The sequence below is a fragment of the Ascaphus truei genome, chromosome 1, assembly GCF_040206685.1.
Source record: "Ascaphus truei isolate aAscTru1 chromosome 1, aAscTru1.hap1, whole genome shotgun sequence".
Taxonomy (NCBI): domain Eukaryota; kingdom Metazoa; phylum Chordata; class Amphibia; order Anura; family Ascaphidae; genus Ascaphus; species Ascaphus truei.
The window spans coordinates 521,666,487-521,690,461 of NC_134483.1; the positions used below are offsets into that span (position 1 = coordinate 521,666,487).

Here is a 23,975-nt window from a genome sequence, read left to right on the forward strand (position 1 = left end):
AAATAACTTAATTCCCTTTTCTTATCGTGCCCCACATAAGTACACACACACACACACACACACACACACACACACACACACACACACACACACACACACACACACACACACACACACACACACACACACACACACACACACACACACACACACACTCCATTGTTTGTTTTTCTTGTAACCAAAGTATATTGGATTGCTGTTTCTGACTGTAAAGCTGTATTTTTGCTCTTCCATGGAGATACTAGACTGTAAGAGGTGATGGAGAAGAAGTCATTACCATTTGGAAGAAGTGATCTTCCCAATAGTGTAAATATTGCTGTTAGGTACCAAACAAAATGAAGGTTACAGGATTCCCATTTTTTTGCCTTGGTCTTTTAGCTCTCCAAAGGGGTATGATACAGAAAAGAATAGGAGTAGATTGGCCATGAGTATGTAACAGGTCTTTCCCCACCCAATCTCATATTGGGCCTCCTCAGGGAACTCTCACTCTGGTTACAGGGATGTTGGTGGTGCATACCTGCTGGTAGCAGGAGGGCCTGGGTCTCCCGTGATGTCATGGGGGATAACAGGACAGGCTTCTGTGGCTGTGCCCAAATCTTTCTTAATGGTGCAGCGCCTCCATCGTGTGCAGCCCCCAGTACCTGCAAAAGAGTTGTCTCCCTCTCCTCCCAATATACTCCACTCTCAGGCAGGAGATAAAAGCAGAATTGTTATTTATTGTCCTGTTTAGCAGCAATCTTTGTTACAGCACACAGAACTCTCAAAGATGTTCACCACCAGTATGTTCCTAGACACACTCCCCGTCAGATATAGGAGCTGTTCCTTTCTCTTCCCTTACTCCTTTGTGGAGCAAGAGAATATCTCTCCCCCTCTCCCCTAAGGGAGGGCCTTCAGCTTACCAGAGCCCTGGCAGCCTACTGTGATCCAGCCATCCTCTCTCAAAGCTGGAGAGGAACCACACCTCTCTCAAGGCTGGAAAGAACCACACTAAACAGGAAGGGGTAATCCATTTAGTACAGATCCAGTAGCCCCACCCCTGTGCCCTTGACTGACACAAGGCCTGAGCACTACCTTCTCTGACCAACCAAATTACATTTGTGTGGGGCAAACCCATTTTAACTCCTGGCAAACCTGCCCTTACCAGGGATTATTGCACAGGAGGAGGACAGAATAATAGCCCAAACCTACCAGGGCTATAAGTATATTAATGTAATTTGGGATACATTTAAAAGACATATAAATATTATTACTCAAGAATTTGCAAGCAATTATAGCACCTGTGCCATATATTTATCTTATAAGTCACTTTTAGCGTGAAAACTTGCACAGCTGCCTGAGCAATGAAGGTGAAATCAGCAGAAGCAAACAGTCTAAGGACCACTTCGTAATCGGGTTTGCCTCCGGGCGACCTCCAGTTGAAGAGCCCTGCTGTATTCTCTGAGTTTAGGACATACGTATGCAATGCTAGAAGCGAACTCTCTTCAAACTTGCAACGTGTGCAAAAAGGTATTCCCTTGCCTCTCCACATGTGTATTTTTGCGTTACTATATACAGGCATACCCCGCATTGACATACGCAATGGGACCGGAGCATGTATGTAAAGCGAAAATGTACTTAAAGTGAAGCACTACCTTTTTCCCACTTATCGATGCATGTACAGTACTGCAATCGTCATATACATGCATAACTGATGTAAATAACGCATGTGTAACAGGCTCTATAGTCTCCCCGCTTGCGCACAGCTTCAGTACAGATAGGGAGACAGTATTGCTGTTCAGGACGTGCAGACAGACGCATGCGTGAGCTGCCATTTGCCTATTGAGCTAGATGTACTTACTCGCGAGTGTACTTAAAGTGAGTGTCCTTAAACCGGGGTATGTCTGTATTCTGTTACCATTTTCAAGAAATATATATATTTTTTTATATACCTACCTCGCTAAAATATCGGTATCACAGATATTTTGCGTTCCCGCCATTGGTCTGTATGAATTGGTGCTTTCGATTTTCAGTACAGTTAATATAAATGGCGGTATTATATTTTTATGCACAGGATAATGCTTCGTACCTTTTGCTGGCGTTAAGTAAACAAGGCTGAGGAGCTGATGCCTTTTTTTTTAAACAGTCTGGAAAAAAATATCACTAACAGTTTACCCTTTTTAAGTACTTCTTGCTTTCTATGCAAGTGGGAAGGGGCTCATATATATATATATATATATAATCACACACACAGCAAACCTACACTGGTTACTGATGCTGAAGCCTTCACAATGTTAATTCTTCTATTTTTTTTTTGTCTTGTAATACCTTCTGAAGTGTGTTTTTTTTGTAGGGGAGAGTGAAGACATGAAGTACATAAGCACACGTGGAGGAGTCCCGGGGGTGGATTTTGAAGGAGTGCTGTTTGCGGGTTTTGCTCCAGATGGTGGACTTTTTATGCCCGAGGAAATTCCTAAATTGGATGCCAAAACACTGCAAGCATGGAGCTCTTTTTCCTATACAGAAATAGTCAAGGAAGTATGTTCCCTTTTTATTCCTCCAGAGGTCATTCCGCGGGAAGATCTTAATGGTAAGTGCAAACAAAAGTAAACCGGACTTCCCCTACTACTGTATGCACGGTATGCCTCCTCTCTGACAAATGGCCAGTAGGGTAATATGATCAGTATAGCTAATAGATAGCAGAATTCATCATTTACATTGTTCCAAGTAAGATTGGAATGTTTCAGTGTTTGATTAACGGTTAAATGTGTACAATTCTGTCCCTGGGGAAGTTAAAGCTGGTGTGGCTCTGACATCGGGGGACAGTCCCGTTAATGTTGGGGTAGTTCCAGTGATATCAGGCGCTGTGTAATCCTGTAGAGAGAGCCCAGATGACATAACAATTAAACATTTAAACAGGGCTGGAGACGAATTCTATATGTACAGTATAAGAAAAAGAAAATCCCCAGATTTCCATGGTAGTTGGGATATGCAAAATTACAGTGAGCCCATTCAGTAAAGCATAGTAACACTTACCACTAGTATCAGCCATTCAGCTGCACAGCTGATATCATGTTATAAGAGCTATCACACTTTAGGGACATTTCCGCCTACATGTGAGTAAGTATATACTTAATCAGATCAACACATTGGGGTCTATAGTAAGGCAAAAATGAAGCAATTCTGGGGCATAAAACTGCACAAGATGTATCAAAGAATAAAATCCTATTGATTTTTAAGAGACTTTTTTTTCTTTGATATACTGTATTTGGAGTTATTTTGCCCCAGAATTGTTCCACTTTTGCCCTGATAAATACAGTATGTTTCGTAGGTCTTATTCTACATCTGCCGAATCGGCCGTTCAGACCATTTTCAGCCGCAAATCGCCATTGAAGTCTTTGGGGATTTTTGGACGAAAAACTGCCTGAATGGCCTTTTTGACAGATATACTATTATATGATATAAAATCACCATAAGTTATAATTATGAAGTGTACAAAAAACAGACACTGATACACACACACACACACACACACACACACACACACACACACACACACACACACACACACACACACACACACACACACACACACACACACATCTCCTCTCATACACACTGAAAACACGCACATATATACTCCCTCATGTATTTCATACACACACATACTGTATACACTCAAACATATACACTAATTTACACTCATACAGTGATGCACATAAACATTAACACATACTTTTTTACATAAAACAAATGTTTTTGTGGGGGCTCAATTTAAAAAGAATGGGAACCGTTGCTTTAAGCATTTGAATGTTAAATGTTTTGTGTATTTGACAGTGCCTCACTTTAGGTTTAAGTAGGCTAGATCCGATGTGCTTAATGAGTGACTACGAATATTTTGCTTCCTTAGGTCTCATTAACAAGGCATTCAGCCGCTTCAGACACAAAGACATTGTTCCTCTTTCCCGGCTGAGAAGTGGGTTAAATGTTTTGGAGATGTGGCACGGTGCGACTCACGCTTTTAAAGACCTCCCTATGTCCTGCCTGGGACAGTTTTTAGCGTACTTTCTAAATAAAAAGAATACGCACGTCAACATTGTGGTTGGTAGGTGATTTAATGAGATTTCTAATTTTGTAGCATCAGTGTTATTACAGACTGTCATTCACTTTAGATGCTAGTGCAGGTTGTCTGATTTATTCATTTATCCAATGCCAGGTAGCATTTACTTACCCCAAGAATTTATTTATTTAGTGCTCCTGAATATCATCCCAAAGACTAGGCAGGTGATAAATAGGTGCGTTAAACTAGTGTGGTGGGGTCATGAGAAGCTCGAGTGAAACACGCAGGAGTGGTTTATTTTCTTTGTGTAGAACAAGGCACACAAATAAATAAGGGAACAGTCTGGTCTCTCAGAGCAGGACAGTTACCCCACAAAACTTTGACCATAGCCATGGGACTCACAAAAGACTGGCAGCCTTTCCTGCCATTGATAAAGGGGCAAGAGCAAACAGTGCTATGCATCCGACAGTCGCCATGTAAACCCTAAGATCAGGCAACTGTTCCTCCACCATGGAATGCAGGGTAACAACATATCTGGGTAGGTCTTGTGATACATATTGCAGTAGCATTAACGAATCCCATTGCAGTAACAGGTGCAATCATTTCTGCCACATCAATTGGCGCACTTTTTTTTTTTTTTTTTTTTAACATCTATATTACCAATTTTTGTCCAACTGGGCTAATTTCCTAATTGAGTTGATATTTTTCACCCAATTTTAGGAACGTCGGGAGACACCGGCAGCGCAGCAATTGAAAGTGTGAGAGGAATAAAGAATATAGACATCCTTGTTTTGTTACCACATGGGCGCTGCACTAAGGTCCAGGAACTGCAGATGACAACTGTGATTGAAGACAATGTCCATGTATTTGCTGGTCTGTTTGATAGAAATTTAGATGTTTCCTATATTATGCAGTGTTCATCGTTTCCACTCACTTAGCCCTGGCTTCAGCACAGGTGACTCAAACAGTCCATGCTTCCGCACAGCTGGCTCAATCAGTGGTGCTGTCTCCGGATTAGTTCTAGCCTACACTATCATTAAAGTCCCTTTCTGTACATAAACATATATGAAGAATTCCCACGGTTGATTATTTAATAAGTATCCCAGCCTAAAATGAACCGGATGTCACTTCCGATGCAAAACTGATGTTGTAAAGTTAAAAAACTATGCAGTGAAAGTAACCACGTTTTCTATTCTTTCCACAGTTGATGGAACGTGTGATGAGTTAGATGAACCCATCAAAAAACTGTTTGCTGACACTGACTTTGTGACAAAGCATCATTTAATGAGCACAAATTCTGTCAACTGGACTCGGATTATGATACAGATATCCCATTTCTTCCATGCCTACTTTCAATGTGCTCCATTCATAGAGGAGGGTACTCTGCCCCTGGTGGAAATAGTGGTGCCCACTGGAGGAGCAGGAAATATCACAGGTTAGAAAAAGACCTTAGAATTGACACACTGCCATTAACTGGAAAGGTAGTTAATGCAGGATCGTAGTGTGATAATAACCTGTATCGGAGCATAGTGACTCTCCTCTAGAGAACCACAGGGATAGGACAAACCCCTGATTGCCAGAATGGTTTCAAAGCATGGCAGCATCAATGCATTTCACGTCATTATAGAGTAACATGGTATTGTATAGTGGATTATATTTATCACTAGCTGAGAGACCCGGCGTTGCCCGGGATGTGAACCGTGAATAAGTACAGTACAGTATGTGTAAATGTTGTATTGTAAAGTGTTAATGTTTCAAACAGTTTCACACAGTCACAGACACTTACACAGACTTACACACACTCACACACACTGTCACACTTACACACACTCTCACACACAGTTACACACACTCACACACAGTCACAGACAGTTACACACACTTTCACACAGTCACAGAGACTTACACACACTTACACTCACAGACACTCACACACAGTGTCACACAATTACACACACCAGCACCAACACCCGCTCCCCCCCCTCCTCCTGCGCAGGCAGCGGGGTCAACGGTGGGGCATCCCCCCTCCCATCTCCTGTCCCGCGGCCTGTCACGCGGTGACAGGGGGAAGCCGGGACCGGAGGGGCATCCCCCTCCCATCTCCTGCCCCGCGGCCTGTCACGCGGTGACAGGGGGGAGCCGGGACCGGTGGGGCATCCCCCCTCCCATCTCCTGTCCCGCGGCCTGTCACGCGCGGCGCCGGGGTGTGAGCTTGGGGGGGGGGGGGTGAGTTTGGGGCGGGGGGGGTGTGAGCTTGGGGGAGGGGATGAGCTTGGGGGGGGGGTGTGAGGTGTGTGTGTGTGACACTGTGTGTCCTTTGGGCCGTCACTCTGCCTCAGGCCAATGAGAGGTGTGCGGGGGCGGCCCAAGGGACCAATGAGAAGGGACACCGGACATCCAGGCAGGCAGGCAGGCAGGCATACAGTGCTTTCAATTATATAGTATAAGATGGGATAAAGACTGGTCACTTTGCTTCAAAGTGTTATTCAGAGCATATGTCATGTATGAAAGTACATTGCTCCAATCTGGCTGCATCTTCATCATGACATTAGGGGTGTGTTGTAAAATGGAGCAATAACATGAGTTAGGGGTGGAAACTCTTGACACACTTGTTATGAGATGCATCAATTTCTTTGCTGCTTGCCCTTAGTTTTCTCCCTTTCTGAGGGGATTGATGCACTGCGAGTATTATAACTAATGAGCATTTTTATGTTGACAGTGTTCTTACCGCTTTATTCCTTAAATAGGCTGTACTAATCCGAGGTCCCTTTTATCTCGCATAATAAAATCAATGCTGGAGCCAAGTATTCTATACAACATCCGTAGGAAAGAGTGAGCTGTTTGTATATCACAAACAAATGATTCACCTCGGAGGAGTAAATAAAGAATATGCAATAATATATTTACAGTATATTTGATTTAGTAGCACCTGTAGTGCACATACAGTATATTGAAAAGTGAGCACGACTTGAAACAACTTTGTTTCTAAATTTGGAGGACAACATTTCGCTTACTGATTAAAGTTAGGAAAGTGTCATCGTTCTCTTATAACGGCAAATTTGGGAAGTAACGAGATGACAAATCAAAAATATGTGCGTCTTCTATAGCGGGTGTCAAGCTTGTAATACCGAAATGCACAATGCTGGTCAATGCAGAAAGTCAAAGCAGCACTGCAGGCGCTGGAAGGTGGGGGTGTCCCACTTCCGTCGTGTGACATAACTATTAATATAAGTAAACAATGCGTTAAAGATAAATACAAGCTTGTTTATTTGAATGTAATAGTCGCAGTAATTCCCCTTTTTCTTAACAGCTGGATGTATAGCGCAGAAGATGGGTCTTCCAATCCGCCTGGTCGCTGTCGTAAATCAAAATGATATTATTCACCGCACTATTCAGCATGGGGATTTCTCATTAAGTGACCCACACATCACTCTGGCATCTGCGATGGATATCCAGGTAACTTAGAATCTGAAACATTACCTGTGAAGTCTCTCCTCCTGCATCTTGCTATGCCCTCCCTACTGCTTTTTCGGTTTACTGTTTTCTCACTCCTTTGTGAATGTCTCTGTTCTCTCCAACATCCCCACTCCCCACTGCACCATTATTTATACACCTCTCTCCCAACAACTTCTATACCCCACAACAAAAAACACTGACACAAATCCTCTATTCACACCCTCTATCTACTTCTTCCTGCTGCTGGGGATCTCCCCATAGCCTGAAGCCAGACATACACACCTGATCTCACTCATGTCTCCCTGACATCTCTTCCCCTGTAAATGGTGTTAACCTTTTCATTTAATATTGACCAGCCTTAAATCTCACCCCACAAATCAAGTATCCCAATAGCCTACACTCATGGCTATTGTCCCACACTCAGTCACTCCTACCACCCATTGTGACCAAGCACTGCCATAACAGCACTTACTCCCTCACCTGCTGTCTCTGTAAGTTTCCCATTTAAATACAGTGAAATACAGTTTTTTTGCTAGGGAGGGAGAGCGAGGGAACTAAATATATATTCAGTGAGCTGAAATATTGAATAAACAGCATAAAAGGGGTTACAGGTGCGCCGACGAGTATTCTAAAACTTGCCTTAAACTTGCCTTGGATAATGTAGGGGCTATCACCAACAGGATCCAGGTACATGCTGGGTACATGCTGGGTACATGCTGCAAACATTTCAGTGACATTTCTGCAGAGACTAATTGCCCATCGGATTAACACAGCAGGGGTCCCTGGCAGTCCCATTCAGTTTGAATGGGACTGCCAGGGACCCCCGCTGTTAATCCATTGGGCCATTAGTCTGTCTGCAGAAATGTCACTGAAATGTTGCCGCATGTACCTGGGTCTTATTGGTGATTGCCCCAGATTTGTTTTAGAATACTCGTCGGCACTACAGTATAGATTTCATGTTGATCATTTAATTTATCACCCCCTGCAAATATTTTTAAAAGGTCCCGAAAACCCCCCCACATAATTCATATAGAATTTCCACCGGGGACCCCGAGTCAGCGGCCTTGCAAGCACCCCCCTTCTTTGCCCCACCACAGCTCCTTGATCTCACCCCCTCACAATTCCACCCTCTCATCCTCTCCTCGGCTCTCCCCTCGTGTCTTACTCCTCTCACCTCCTCCCTCACTCCCCCACCAAACCCGCACACAATTTCACAACCACAAATCTACACACACCAACAAACCCACAATTCCACACGCGCGCACACACAAACTCCACACACACATTTTCTCCCTCCCCTCTAAGAATTTTACCTGGGGTTGAGGGGGGAGGCATAGAGCTGCTCAGGTCCTGGGTGTGTCTGTGTGGGAGCTGCTGCAGTGGGTGCTCGGCCAGGTGGGCAGAAGGTTGGACCGACTCAGGGGAGGCATGGGGAAGGGGAGTTGGCTGTGAAGTGACGGTCCTGCATCAAGCAGCAGCAGCAGCCGGCGCGGAACTTGGGCTGACCTCTGTCCGCAACCGGGCCCAACTTCCAGCACCAACCTGCAGGCTCCCGCCCCCCCCCCTGCTCTCGGGCCCTTCCGTATTGCGGGGTTTAGCAACATGGGGGTCACTGGTAGCACCTTCTTTTAAATGCAATTGTTGAAAGAATATATGGCAGAAATCCTTATTGTATGGTAATATCATCTATTCATGTTTTTATCGGTTCATCCTGCTACTGTACATGTACTGAATGCTCATACTTGATTCTTATTTATTCCTAGGAGCCCTATAACATGGAGAGGATCTTCTGGTTGCTCGCAGAATCTGATAAAAGACAAGTTAAAGAGATGATGGAAGAATTTCATATTAAGAAACAGTTGACTTTACCAGAGGAACTTCACAAAAAGGTTAGGGATCATAAATAATGTATATTTATATCACATGCACGCACACGCACACACTCAGTCCTGTCTGGGATGTTTGCGGGTCTTGGTGCAGGGACATGTGTGGGGCCTCGGCTCTTACCTTCCCCAGCAGTATCACCTCAGCGTCCCTTCGTCATGGCTCCTCGACAATGTTGTCCCATTGCCATGAGAACATGACATCACATTGTCATGGCAACACGACGCCACTGAGCGTCCCATTATCATAGCAACGTAACGCCATGTGATGTCGCGGAGCCATGATGAGGGACCCTGCAAGAGGAGATGCTGCAGGAGAAGGTAAGAGAGTTACAGAGACCCCACACTCTCCCCCCAACAATGAAACTGATTGCCGGAGGAAGAGCGGAGGGCCTCTGTAAGTGTGGGGCTCAGTGCAAATGCACGGACGGCACAGCCATCAACCCGGCCCTATATATACAGTACTAGCAAAACACTATATTTTATACTGCGTTGTGGGAAGAGTGAGTAAACCTACAGTAATATTACAAAGATTCATAACAAAATGAAACATGGGCAAAACCAAATTTGAAACACCAGTTTTTTATTTTTTGACATTAAATTGTGCTAGTATTTTCAAACTTCAGTTAAAAACAGTAATGTTATTATTATTATTATTATTAGTATGTCTGCCCAATTTAATTCTCACACTACTGTGTGGTATTATATGAGCCTATAAATAAGCCTGGTTTCCACTGACAGTCAAAGTACCGGCAAAAAAGGCCGGCTATTGTCTGTCTCGATGATCAAGCGCGGTCTTGAAGTGAAACAAAAATGTAAATACTGAATATCATTTCAACGCTCACATTATTGCGACTTGAAAAGAAATACATTTAATATAATATGAACTGTAAAACACTTTCACGTAACAATGACAATCTCATTTGCACCGAACTGTCCGAAAGATGAAAAACAAAAAAACAACACACAAAACTCATTCTCAATAAGGCCGTGATGTATGAACAGTTATACTCACATCGTCAGAGGATACCGTGGGAAAGCGATCAAAAACCTATTACGCAATCAATAATTATCACTGCCACCAATGTGTCAAAGTGAATCAACAGATTTGTACAGTGTTGTTTGTTACCATGGTTACCAGTTTATTTTCATTTTAAATATTTAATTTCTCTGAAAATTAAAAGCAAACTGTCTGAAAGTGTAGTCCAAGTTGCAAAATAACACATTGAATGTTTTTTGTATAAAGAATCCTGTCGAAGAGGGTTTTTTTTTTATCACTTCAAAAAAGCAAAAATGTATTCAAGATGAGGCCTGCACTGATTTGGTTGACATTTCTGACAGGTCGAAGTTAGGATAGTAGAAAGGTACCATCAAAATGTCATCAGAATCGGTCAAGGATTTTAGCTTGTGGAGAGAGAACACACAGACAAAAAAACACATTAAAAAAACATCCCCAAAGTGGCCAGAAAGAATAGTTGATGACTTCACTTCACTAATCCAAAAAAAATTATACTTCACTCAAACATATGGCTCAAAAACGGAGACACAGCTTATCAAAGGTTTCTTCGATGTGCAGCGTCTCCTTCTTCGAGCCATTGGTTTGGGGGATGTATAAACGTTATGTTGACCTTTATAATACATGCAGCACTTATCTGAGATCTGACTCCAAAAGACTGTTCATGGTCCCAAGGTTCAACAAAGTATCCGGCCGCTCCTCCTCCTCTTACTGTGTCCCCCAAAACTTGAACAACCTACCGGAGACTCTCACATCCGCCACCAATCTAAATTTGTTCAAAACTAAAAGCTGTCTCACATTTTAATCTGGTCTGTAACAGTTACATACACCTATAATATATATTATCTCTAACTGTGCATGCAATGTCTGTATATAATGTATAATTTTGCTCACTTAACGTAACGATGTATTTGTAACCATGTATTGGTCATCATAACTAGTGATGACAAGTAGTGGGCTCGGCGTCGGGTAATAACCGGCGCAGCGTAATGTCAGAGTAGCTGAAAATAATCACTTGCCTGCAGCCAGCGACGGAAGACATCTATGAAGAGCAGCAGAGGTTCGGTAGCGATGTCAGCCACTGACACCGCCACAGGACCTCTGCTGATCTTCATAGGATGTCGCCGCGGTCTTCCTCCACCCTGCAGGTAAGTGCCAACTGGGTAATTGGGTAACCAGGTACCCAGCCGGGTAGAACAATTGATTTTGGCGGGGTACCCATTACCAACTTAAAAAAAAAATTCTACCCGGCACAACACTAATCATAACTCTATGCTCAGGACATACTTAAAAATGAGAGGTAACTCTCAATGTACAGGTGAGACCGCGACTATTCTAAAGCTTGCCTTAAACTAGCCCGGTTACATTCTGGGTATGTGCTGGGTATGTGCTGGGATAGTTTAAGGCAAGTTTAAGGCATTTCTGCATTGACTAATGACCCATAGGATTAATACAGCAGGGGTCCCTGGCAGTCCTATTCAGTTTGAATGGGACTGCCAGGGACCCCCGCTGTTAATCTGATGGGCCGTTAATCAATGCAGAAATGCTGGGGTTAGTGTATTACTTCCTGGTAAAACATTTGATAAATAAATAAAAATAAATAATTACATGCACTCCCCAGTTATCTGCTTCAGTATATTTGTGAGGCGATACCATGTGTAAATTCATCAGAAATCACAGGAAAGCAGTCAGACAAACACAATTAACAACCATTCTTCATTTAGAGTTCCTGTATTTCTGTGATGGAGAGATTATTTCTAAAAATGAGGAAACGGAAAGTGTAGTGGTTTGTAAAGAAGAAAGTAGCCGTTCTATGTAGCAGCTAGTACCCTTGCACTTCAGACCCTGCTGGGACTGTATGTTGTATTGATAGGGCCCTGGCAAACCAGCATGTCCCTGTCACAAGTGGGCATTTCTGAGCTATGGAGCAAACAGCAGCTGAGCTGACTTGAGGCTGAAGTTTGAGTAACAAACGAACTTTCACTGTAGTTTATATGAAGACATCTACTTCAAACTCTTTTTAACACCTCCAGGTTGCAGGAGCAATGGCCTCCTGTTCAGTTACTGATGAAAATATACGTTCTACCATGAGACGCTGCTGGGAGGAAAATCAGTACTTGCTGTGCCCTCATTCTGCTGCAGCTGTTTTTTATCATTACCAGCAACTTGACAGCAACCGGAGCAGGTAAGGACTATGCCAGGAATATCAGGAATGAGTTGGATTGATAAGAGAATGTTATCTTCTGATAGATATAACATTGTGGAAATTGGATGTCAGGCGATTTCTTCTTACTGTGAAGCCAACTGTAAGATCAACTCAATCAGTGGGGCCTGTTCTAGTAGCTTCGATAAGTGACGTATCTAGACCATTGGGCACTTCTCCAGTGAGTTTCCATGTGTAGGTATTCAAGAAGCTCCGATAACATGCCAAACTGACGGGAGAAGTGCTTCTTCCCGACATGTCGCGCTCCCGCACAGACAAACCATGCGGGAGGTGAAAAATGCTCAAACTCACATTTTTGGCTAAATCTAGGTATTCCAGTAGCTCCGCTGCAAATCACGGCTGCAACTGGCAAGCAACTCACAGGTTTTGATCTCGCCAGCTGAAGGGTGACTGCAGAAAAAATGTATTTTTACTGCATTGGATTGAAGCCGGGAGTCTCCGGAGCTGACACGCATTAATATCAGCACCGGAGACACCCTGCTTCAATGTAATGTAGGGGTGAAATACCAGTGCCCGGTTTATTGGGGGTAGATGGGCTGGGGGAGAAAGTGATATTCGGCCGGTGGTGGCTCTTTATTTATGCCTACCGGGAGGGATGCGGGAGGAGTTAACCTATGTGCTATTAGCCATTTTTAGCTACTAGTGCCTTTGCCTATTTGTATGTGTGGAGATGGAGATAGAGGGGGGCCTCCCGGGTGGGTATCAGGTAGGGGGTTTAACCCCTTAATTACTAACTGCTAAGGTAATTAAGGGGTTAGTGGCCAGTAGTTAGTTTTTTTATTTTAATGTTGCTGCCCACGGAGGAGGATGAAGATGAGGATAGCCATCATCCTGACAGGGGTAAGTACAACTTTAATTTACTTTTATGCTGGCTGGGTAATATTTTATATTTAATGGACAAATGCGCTATTATCGAGATCTGGATTTTGCCCATTACTGTACTGTATGTGTGTGTTGTTGGGGGTAGAGGGGTGGATAGTAGGGTGCCCATTCATTGCAATTGGGGTTATATTTGCTCCCATTGAGGGCATAGGCAACCACACTGGCAATCAATATGTGTTTTGGCTAGTATTGCTGTTTGTATTGTATTTTAATGTTTATTGGGGTAAGAGGGGGTGGGTGAAGGGGGTAGTTGCCATGGGGTGGGTGGTTAGGCCTCTCAGGTGGGTTGCGGGAGGCCTAACCCCCCCCCCCCCAAGGGCAGTTATACAGAGGAATATAGGTGCAAACAGGAGAAGAGAAGTTATATGCACAGATTGATAAATACATTTAGCTTGGAAAAGCAAACAAAAAATGGGGGAGCACAGGTTGAGGGACTATACAGACGTTTATAAAACTGCACGGTATATAACTGTGAGTTGAAATTTGGTAAGGTGTGCAATAACATAAACACTTACACGGCCTTGTGTAAATGCTTTCACATCAAGGTGTCTTTCCTTTAGGTGTCTTCTCTCCGGTGTTCTTTCTGCTTAATACTTTTCTTCTCCTCTGTTGTGTGGTTGAGTGTTCCTGGTCTTCTCCACACGGATGGTTAGCGATGTTGTCCTCAGGATTAAATGAAACGAGAACAAATGGCGTAAGGAACAATACAGGAAATAAAATGAAATATAGCTGGGGTAGACAACTGTATTAAAATCAAAAAGCAGATGATTACTGCATCCACTCACACGGGCAAGCGTGAGTGATCTCTGGAGGGAGGTATCTTTTAAGGCACCTAACTTGCAGTGCTGTCACATCCCCCACCTTCTCCTTTATACCATATAAGTAGGAAAAAAAGGGGTAATGGGGCGGAGGTTGATTTAAAATGTAACCCCGTAAGGTTAGTGATAGACTCACACGGCCATGTGTGAGTGTAAACTCTGATTGGTATCTCTTCTCCCCTCACTGGAACTTCAAATCCAAACCTTCACCTAGGTTTGTTGAACCACTCAAATAGTGCCTTGATCACACGATGATACACAGGGGTGCAGAGGTAGAAAAGCGTGATACTTTATTAACAACAACGGGACAAAGTCCTAACAAAACATTAAAAAAGCACTTAGTCAAAATAACTAAAGAGCTAAGGTGTGCATAAAAACAGCCAGTCCATCTGAAAATGTTTGTGCAGGATACTCAAGTGCGCAGCTAACTCTCCGCGTCCGGTTGGTCTGCTGTGCTCCTGCCTCCTGCTTCCGACGGTGGCTGTGGTGGTAAAAAAAGTCTCAGGGATACTAGCAACGCGTTTCGCCCTTCTTGGGCTTCCTCAGGCTCCGTAGAAAGGTATGGCTGGGGTCATAGCCTTATGTAGGGATCCCACAGCCAATCCGATCCTCTCCCTGAGTCCCTCCTTTGCTTCAGTGACGTGTCCCTCTTGAATCCTCTCAGCTGTCACATCTCGGGGATAACGAGTGCTCCCAAGTCGCGCTCTCGCTCTGCAGCATTACGGCACAAAGTGGATCAATTACATGACCAATTCATAAATAAATAATTATATGTGTTCACGATGTCAGCGCAGATTTTCAGATCTCTGGAACAGATGTTCTGCTTTGAGAGTGGTTTAGTGCACAAACCCTCTAGTTAGGTACAGTGGTTAACATATTTCTTAGTTTCTCACCGGGGTACACATGGTGATAACAGAAATAGTTAGTATAAATGCACATACAAATATATAATTATAATTATATCACACTTGTTCATAGTGAACAGACATAGATGTTCAGTTTGGTACTAAAAACTATTTAAAATTGTTATGAATAGTAAAATAATCAATATTAGATCCTAAACATTGATAAAACATATTACATTTGAGTACTTAAAATACATACTTTTATTGTGACTTTAGTTAAAATGTTTTAAAAACTACGACATGGATATGGTCTTACAGACTTTGGATTATTATCTCTGCTGGGAAGTGTCATCTGGAATAAAACATGAAAAAAATAAAATCAATGGCTTATATCTGAATGGGTATAAGGTGCTGCCCAACTTAAATCAGTTGGAGTAGCTGATGTCTAAATGATAAGCATACCGTAACATTTATAAAAACAGACGTGTCTCCAAAATGTTGTGTGTCCTGCGAGACATACTGCACCTAGATGAAGGCCCCCAGGTCTATGTCTATGTTCAGACCTTTCGGATTTAGGGTCTTCAACTTATAGATCCAGTATGTCTCGCGTTGGCAAAGTTTCAGGAGTCTATCCCCCCCTCTCCAGTGTGGGTCTACTTTCTCGATCCCCTTATAACTTAAACCCTCAGGATTACCTCCATGGCATAGGCTGAAATGCCTAGAGACGTTGTGTGTCATTACCTGCCTGCGTATGTTGCCCAAGTGCTCCAGTATCCGGACCCTAAGTGGTCTTGACGTGCGACCTACATACTGGAGACCACAAGGAGACCACAAGTGCAGGCGAGCAGATAAACCACATACTCACTTCTACAGTTTATCATCTGCTTAATCTTAAAAGTCAAGAAAGAGCACGGGATTGGGATAGACACCATCATTACGAGAGAGAGGGAAGGAGGGTAAGGGAGGAAAGAAGAGACAATTATCATTGGAGGGACACAAGAGAAGAACATAGAGATAGACGGGATAGATCAAGACCGAGGAGGGATGAAGAGAGGAAACAGAGGCATACTAGCAGATCCCCAGTGAGGAACCCAGTTTGGGAGAGAACTAAGCAGGATACTGCGGTATCTTTTTTAGACCAAAGTCCCCTGCAGGGACCACTTTTACAGAAACAACAGGAGATACTCACAGACAGGGGCACGGAGGAAAGCAACAGAGGGAAAAAAAGAGAAAGAGAGGACAGAGAGGGAGAAGGAAGCAAATCAAAAAAAGCAACAAAGTAGGAGGAGTATTTAATATAAGCAAAGTCACACTGAACCAAACACAGGTTGATCTAATAGCCAGGGGCTTAAATTTTGCACCAGCGACAAAACCTAGTGGTTTCAGTATGTTCCTAGACGCAAACAAATTTCTCAGACAGCTCACAATTAAGCGTTTTTTCCTTAATAAGGATGCCCAAAGTAGGGAAATAACGGGAGCTATGCAGGATATACAACTTGTAAACAATGTAGAAGACAGTTTCGTCCATTCAAAACTAAGGGAGAAGTCAAAGTTTAACCCAAGTGGCAGTAAGGGGCATTACTTGGAGGTATACCATCAATTAATTGCAGATGACCTTGAGAAGTTGACTGAGAGCTCAAAAAAACTAAAAGATAACCTCAGCAAAGAGGAGAAGGAAGCCCTTAAGGTCCTAATGGATGACAAGTCCATCACCATCAAACCAGCAGATAAAGGTGGAGGTGTGGTGGTGATGGACACTGAATATTATCTACAGGAAGCAGGGAGAATTTTAGGGGATGAGAAAACTTATCAAAAACTGTTAAGCGACCCTACAAAACAATTCAAAAAAGACCTAGATGTGATTTTAGACAGAGGGAAAAGTCTAGGAATATTAACCACGAAAGAATGGGGCTACATACAACAGGAAAACCCAATTTTACCAGTGTTTTATTTTCTACCGAAAATACATAAATGCTTGGAAACCCCTCCTGGGAGACCGATAATATCCGGCATTGGGTCCCTCACACAGAACCTATCAGAATATGTAGACTTCTTCCTTCAAAAAAAAACGACTGCAGGCAAATCCTATTTAAAGGACACGACGCAGGTCCTAAACATATTAAAGGAAATTAATTGGCAGGATGATTTTATACTGGGTACATGTGACGTCAAAGCCCTGTATACATGTATAAGACATTTAGACGGCATAGAGGCAGTATCCAGAGTAATGTCCAAAGACACTCTTATCAAAAAGGAACAAGGCACTTTCATTTTAGACAGTATTAATTTTATTTTAGGACACAATGCCTTCTGGTTTAATGACGATCTGTTCCTACAACTTCAAGACCACTACACGTCAAGACCACTTAGGGTCCGGATACTGGAGCACTTGGGCAACATACGCAGGCAGGTAATGACACACAACGTCTCTAGGCATTTCAGCCTATGCCATGGAGGTAATCCTGAGGGTTTAAGTTATAAGGGGATCGAGAAAGTAGACCCACACTGGAGAGGGGGGGATAGACTCCTGAAACTTTGCCAACGCGAGACATACTGGATCTATAAGTTGAAGACCCTAAATCCGAAAGGTCTGAACATAGACATAGACCTGGGGGCCTTCATCTAGGTGCAGTATGTCTCGCAGGACACACAACATTTTGGAGACACGTCTGTTTTTATAAATGTTACGGTATGCTTATCATTTAGACATCAGCTACTCCAACTGATTTAAGTTGGGCAGCACCTTATACCCATTCAGATATAAGCCATTGATTTTATTTTTTTCATGTTTTATTCCAGATGACACTTCCCAGCAGAGATAATAATCCAAAGTCTGTAAGACCATATCCATGTCGTAGTTTTTAAAACATTTTAACTAAAGTCACAATAAAAGTATGTATTTTAAGTACTCAAATGTAATATGTTTTATCAATGTTTAGGATCTAATATTGATTATTTTACTATTCATAACAATTTTAAATAGTTTTTAGTACCAAACTGAACATCTATGTCTGTTCACTATGAACAAGTGTGATATAATTATAATTATATATTTGTATGTGCATTTATACTAACTATTTCTGTTATCACCATGTGTACCCCGGTGAGAAACTAAGAAATATGTTAACCACTGTACCTAACTAGAGGGTTTGTGCACTAAACCACTCTCAAAGCAGAACATCTGTTCCAGAGATCTGAAAATCTGCGCTGACATCGTGAACACATATAATTATTTATTTATGAATTGGTCATGTAATTGATCCACTTTGTGCCGTAATGCTGCAGAGCGAGAGCGCGACTTGGGAGCACTCGTTATCCCCGAGATGTGACAGCTGAGAGGATTCAAGAGGGACACGTCACTGAAGCAAAGGAGGGACTCAGGGAGAGGATCGGATTGGCTGTGGGATCCCTACATAAGGCTATGACCCCAGCCATACCTTTCTACAGAGCCTGAGGAAGCCCAAGAAGGGCGAAACGCGTTGCTAGTATCCCTGAGACTTTTTTTACCACCACAGCCACCGTCGGAAGCAGGAGGCAGGAGCACAGCAGACCAACCGGACGCGGAGAGTTAGCTGCGCACTTGAGTATCCTGCACAAACATTTTCAGATGGACTGGCTGTTTTTATGCACACCTTAGCTCTTTAGTTATTTTGACTAAGTGCTTTTTTAATGTTTTGTTAGGACTTTGTCCCGTTGTTGTTAATAAAGTATCACGCTTTTCTACCTCTGCACCCCTGTGTATCATCGTGTGATCAAGGCACTATTTGAGTGGTTCAACAAACCTAGGTGAAGGTTTGGATTTGAAGTTCCAGTGAGGGGAGAAGAGATACCAATCAGAGTTTACACTCACACATGGCCGTGTGAGTCTATCACTAACCTTACGGGGTTACATTTTAAATCAACCTCCGCCCCATTACCCCTTTTTTTCCTACTTATATGGTATAAAGGAGAAGGTGGGGGATGTGACAGCACTGCAAGTTAGGTGCCTTAAAAGATACCTCCCTCCAGAGATCACTCACGCTTGCCCGTGTGAGTGGATGCAGTAATCATCTGCTTTTTGATTTTAATACAGTTGTCTACCCCAGCTATATTTCATTTTATTTCCTGTATTGTTCCTTACGCCATTTGTTCTCGTTTCATTTAATCCCGAGGACAACATCGCTAACCATCCGTGTGGAGAAGACCAGGAACACTCAACCACACAACAGAGGAGAAGAAAAGTATTAAGCAGAAAGAACACCGGAGAGAAGACACCTAAAGGAAAGACACCTTGATGTGAAAGCATTTACACAAGGCCGTGTAAGTGTTTATGTTATTGCACACCTTACCAAATTTCAACTCACAGTTATATACCGTGCAGTTTTATAAACGTCTGTATAGTCCCTCAACCTGTGCTCCCCCATTTTTTGTTTGTTTTCCTCTATCACTAAGGATCCTGGATAGGTCCTCTTTGGGGTTTGAGCAGCGGGAAGAGAATCGGGAGTAGAGGGGACCTTAAAGTACCCTTTAAGGTTGTATTGTTCTGTCACTAGAATTGTATCACCCCATTAGTCAATCAAATTGAGGTAGCGCCCGGGCTTTTCTGCACATCACAGCTTGGAAAAGCATAAAGAAGTGCTCCTAAGTCCAGACAAGCAGAGTTTAGCATTCATTACAAAACGCAGTGTAAAATAACAGAGCATTGCAGAATTTCTTCATGATCATCTCCCTGCATAGACATAACCACACACTTCCAACCATTATTGCCCTGATGGAGAGGGACACCAACTCTTACCTCAATGGACCCCACCTATTACTAGTGATAGTTTTGTCTTTGCAGACCTTTTTTTGTTTTTTTTCCCCCCTCACAGACACTTATTCTGTATTATCCTTATGTTCTGTGAAGCCATTTTCGCTGTGCGGAATAAGGGTTCAGCGCTGTTCTAAGGAATGAGACTAAAGTCTTCTCCAGCACGTGGAAGATGGTTTCACAGCATATTCGATAGACCAAAGTCACATTGGATTACACATCGCCTGAATGTTATTTCCTCTCTTGTTCTCCGCAGTCCCAGGTGTTGCTTGGCATCTGCTTCAGCCGCTAAATTCCAGGATGTCGTACTGAGTGCCAACCTCACTCCTGATATTCCCCAGGAGATAAAAGCTTTAATGGAGAAGGAGGCACGGTCAATACCGATGAAGAAAGAGGATGACTGGGATCAAATACTACGGGACAAGATAGAATCTATTGACCTGCAAAGAAAACTGTACTAGTTCGAATGGAGAGACATTGTACCCCCAACTTCCTCTATTTCCCTTATGCAATATGCAGATTTTAGTCATGTTCATTTGAATGGAGCTGATCTCTTCTCCAGCATTGGGGTGCAACTTTATGGATTAGGTAGGTTTGCCACAAGGTTTTGTTAAATACGGGCCGTCCGACCTCCAAAATCCATGACAAACACACACACCGTTTCTCTCCCCCCATTCTGTCTCCTCCCCTTTACCTTCTCAGCCCCCAGCCTCCTCCTCACAGCCCCCCTTCTCAACCCATGCCTCCTCCCCACAGCCCCTTCACCTCAGCCCCCAGCCTCCTCCTCACATCCCTCTTCACTTCAGCCCCCAGCCTCCTCCTCACAGCCCCCAGCCTCTTCCTCACAGCCCCCCCTCACCTCAGCCCCCAGCCTCTTCCACACAGCCCCCTCTCACCTCAGCCCCCAGCCTCTTCCTCACAGCCCCCTTCACCTCAGCCACAGCCCCCTTCACCTCAACCACAGCCCTCCTTCACCTTAGCCACAGCCCTCCTTCACCTCAGCCCCCAGCATCCTCCTCACAGCCCCCTCCTCCTCAGCCCCAAGCCTCTTCCTCACAGCCCCCTTCACCTCAGCCACAGCCCCCTTCACCTCAGCCACAGCCCTCCTTCACCTCAGCCACAGCCCTCCTTCACCTCAGCCCCCAGCATCCTCCTCACAGCCCCTTTCTCCTCAGCCCCAAGCCTCTTCCTCACAGCCCCCTTCACCTCAGCCACAGCCCTCCTTCACCTCAGCCCCCAGCATCCTCCTCACAGCCCCCTTCTCCTCAGCCCCAAGCCTCTTCCTCACAGACCCCTTCACCTCAGCCACAGCCCTCCTTCACCTCAGCCCCCAGCCTCCTCCTCACAGTCCCCCTTCACCTCAGCCCCCAGCCTCTTCCTCACAGCCCCCCCTTCACCTCAGCCTCTTCCTCACAGCCCCCCCTTCACCTCAGCCTCTTCCTCACAGCCCCCCTTCACCTCAGCCTCTTCCTCACAGCCCCCCCTTCACCTCAGCCCCCAGCCTCTTCCTCACAGCCCCCCTTCACCTCAGCCTCTTCCTCACAGCCCCTCTTCACCTCAGCCCCCAGCCTCCTCCTCACAGCCCCCTTCACCTCAGCCTCCTTCTCACATCCCGCCTTCACCTCAGCCACAGCCTCTTCCTCACATCCCTCCTTCTCCTCAGCCACAGCCTCTTCCTCACATCCATCCTTCTCCTCAGCCACAGCCTCTTCCTCACATCCCTCCTTCTCCTCAGACACAGCCTCTTCCTCACACCCCTCCTTCACCTCAGCCCCAGCCTCTCTCACAGCCCCCTTCACCTCAGCCACAGCCTCTCTCACATCCCTCCTTCACCTCAGCCCCAGCCTCTCTCACAGCCCTCCTTCACGGGAGCCACAGCCTCTCTCACAGCCCCCTTCACCTCAGCCCCAGCCTCTCTCACATCCCTCCTTCACCTCAGCCACAGCCTCTCTCACAGCCCTCCTTCACGGGAGCCACAGCCTCTCTCACAGCCCCCTTCACCTCAGCCCCAGCCTCTCTCACAGCCCCCTTCACCTCAGCCCCAGCCTCTCTCACAGCCCCCTTCACGGGAGCCCCAGCCTCCTCTTCACAACCCCCCTTCACTTCAATCCCCAGCCTCTTCCTAGCTGCTTTTATTTTATTTTAATAATGGAATATTGAAGCAGGGGGTCTCCGGAGCTGAACCACGTTAATTTCAGCCTCGGGGACCCCTGCTTTCCGAGTTACAGGCCCCGGTATGGGGTGTCGGTATCTTCAGGCATTGTTTATATTGGGGCCTGTAACTCGGGAAGCAGGGGGTCTCCGAGGCTGAAATGAATGCGGTTCTGGGCCGGAGACCCCCTGCTTCAATATTCCATTATTAAAATAAAAGCCGCGCGATCGCCTGTGAGAGGCGCGCAGGGAGAGCGACTGATTCAGTCTATTACTGCGCGTCTCTTACCGGCAGGATTCCCACAGCGCGAGTCCCATGCAGATGTGGGGACCCCCGCTGTGTTAATCCGGATGGGCCGTTAGTCTCCTTATTGGAACTCCGCAAGCACACAAATAAAAAACTTGCCCACAGCGAATTTCGTGAGGGCACCGCAACCGACCATAACTGTGTGTGTGTCACTGTGTGTGTGTCACTGTGTGTGTGTCACTGTGTGTGTGTGTCACTGTGTGTGTGTGTCACTGTGTGTGTGTGTCACTGTGTGTGTGTGTCACTGTGTGTGTGTGTCACTGTGTGTGTGTGTCACTGTGTGTGTGTGTCACTGTGTGTGTGTGTCACTGTGTGTGTGTGTGTGTGTCACTGTGTGTGTGTTTGTGTCACTGTGTGTGTGTGTGTCACTGTGTGTGTGTCACTGTGTGTGTGTGTGTGTGTCACTGTGTGTGTGTGTGTCACTGTGTGTGTGTGTGTCACTGTGTGTGTGTGTGTGTCACTGTGTGTGTGTGTGTGTGTCACTGTGTGTGTGTGTGTGTGTCACTCTGTGTGTGTGTGTGTGTCACTCTGTGTGTGTGTGTGTCACTGTGTGTGTGTGTGTCACTGTGTGTGTGTGTGTGTGTGTCACTGTGTGTGTGTGTGTCACTGTGTGTGTGTGTGTGTGTCACACTGTGTGTGTGTGTGTGTGTAAAAACGAGAACCAGCGCTCAATGAAATATATAGAAATAATAAAAATTTGATAAAGTGTCCAATCAAATAAGTAAAACCCAATTATGAAGTGATCAAGGTGGAGGCCTGAACTGCAGAAGGGCGCAGCTCTGATGAGGATAAACCTAATCCATATATGATCTGCAAACAAAAAAAATAGCGCAAATCTCTGATAGTAAATGTCAATATAGGCAAGTTAAATAAAAAACAGGGAACGCAAAGTCCCTATAACAATGAAATGACAAATATGACATAGGCGGCAATGAGTATATATTAAAATAGAATGTATGGTTTTCCAATTCAAACACTGAAAATGCCTGGCTTACTATTAACAGTCACATTGTCCCCCGTAGATAATAAAGATTATAATGAATAAAGTCCAGGGCCACAGCGAGACACACGCTATCTCATGACATAAAGTGCTGCTGAATCAGTTTTCTGCACAGGGTACAATCTCTCATCACTCCTATCAGCTGCATGTTGAAGCTGAGCCATTTGACTGATGATTCAGCGGTGGTGCTTACATTGTATAAAATCAATGAACTGCTGGCAGTGAGGTGAGGAAGCTTCATTCATCTGCAGCACTGTAAATAAAAACCAGGAATTCTTGCAATCTGATTTACTGTTGTATTTACACATTTCTACCCGCACTCCCGGGCCTCCTACGGATGGTTTGACTTCTGTTTTCACCAAACTTATTTTAATTGTAGATGTTGACTCCATACCGTTGGCTAACTCTTTCCAGTAGCACCACAGTGTTGAAAATGTACTAAAGGAACCTTACTGGTATGTCACTTTAATGCAGCAAACTATGCGGGTTCATTTCTATGTTCACCCCGTCACTGGCGTTACCTTTATGGAATATTTACTACTAGGGAGACACTCCGTCCAGGAGAAGGA

The 23,975-nt window shown here is 44.5% G+C and overlaps 1 protein-coding gene across 2 annotated transcripts in view; it reads left to right on the top strand.

The window, feature by feature from the left end:
* THNSL2 (threonine synthase like 2) overlaps positions 1-23,688 on the top strand; it is a 40,232-nt gene extending 16,544 nt beyond the window's left edge. For both annotated transcript variants that reach the window (XM_075571921.1, XM_075571931.1), the window contains exons 2-9: positions 2,330-2,566; positions 3,887-4,081; positions 4,757-4,909; positions 5,241-5,471; positions 7,347-7,492; positions 9,256-9,381; positions 12,424-12,575; positions 20,205-23,688. In XM_075571921.1, the coding sequence (XP_075428036.1) occupies positions 2,344-2,566; positions 3,887-4,081; positions 4,757-4,909; positions 5,241-5,471; positions 7,347-7,492; positions 9,256-9,381; positions 12,424-12,575; positions 20,205-20,409 (1,431 nt within the window). In that variant the 5' untranslated portion in view covers positions 2,330-2,343 and the 3' untranslated portion in view covers positions 20,410-23,688. The remainder of the gene's footprint in view (positions 1-2,329; positions 2,567-3,886; positions 4,082-4,756; positions 4,910-5,240; positions 5,472-7,346; positions 7,493-9,255; positions 9,382-12,423; positions 12,576-20,204) is intronic.
* The last annotated feature ends 287 nt before the right edge of the window (positions 23,689-23,975 follow it).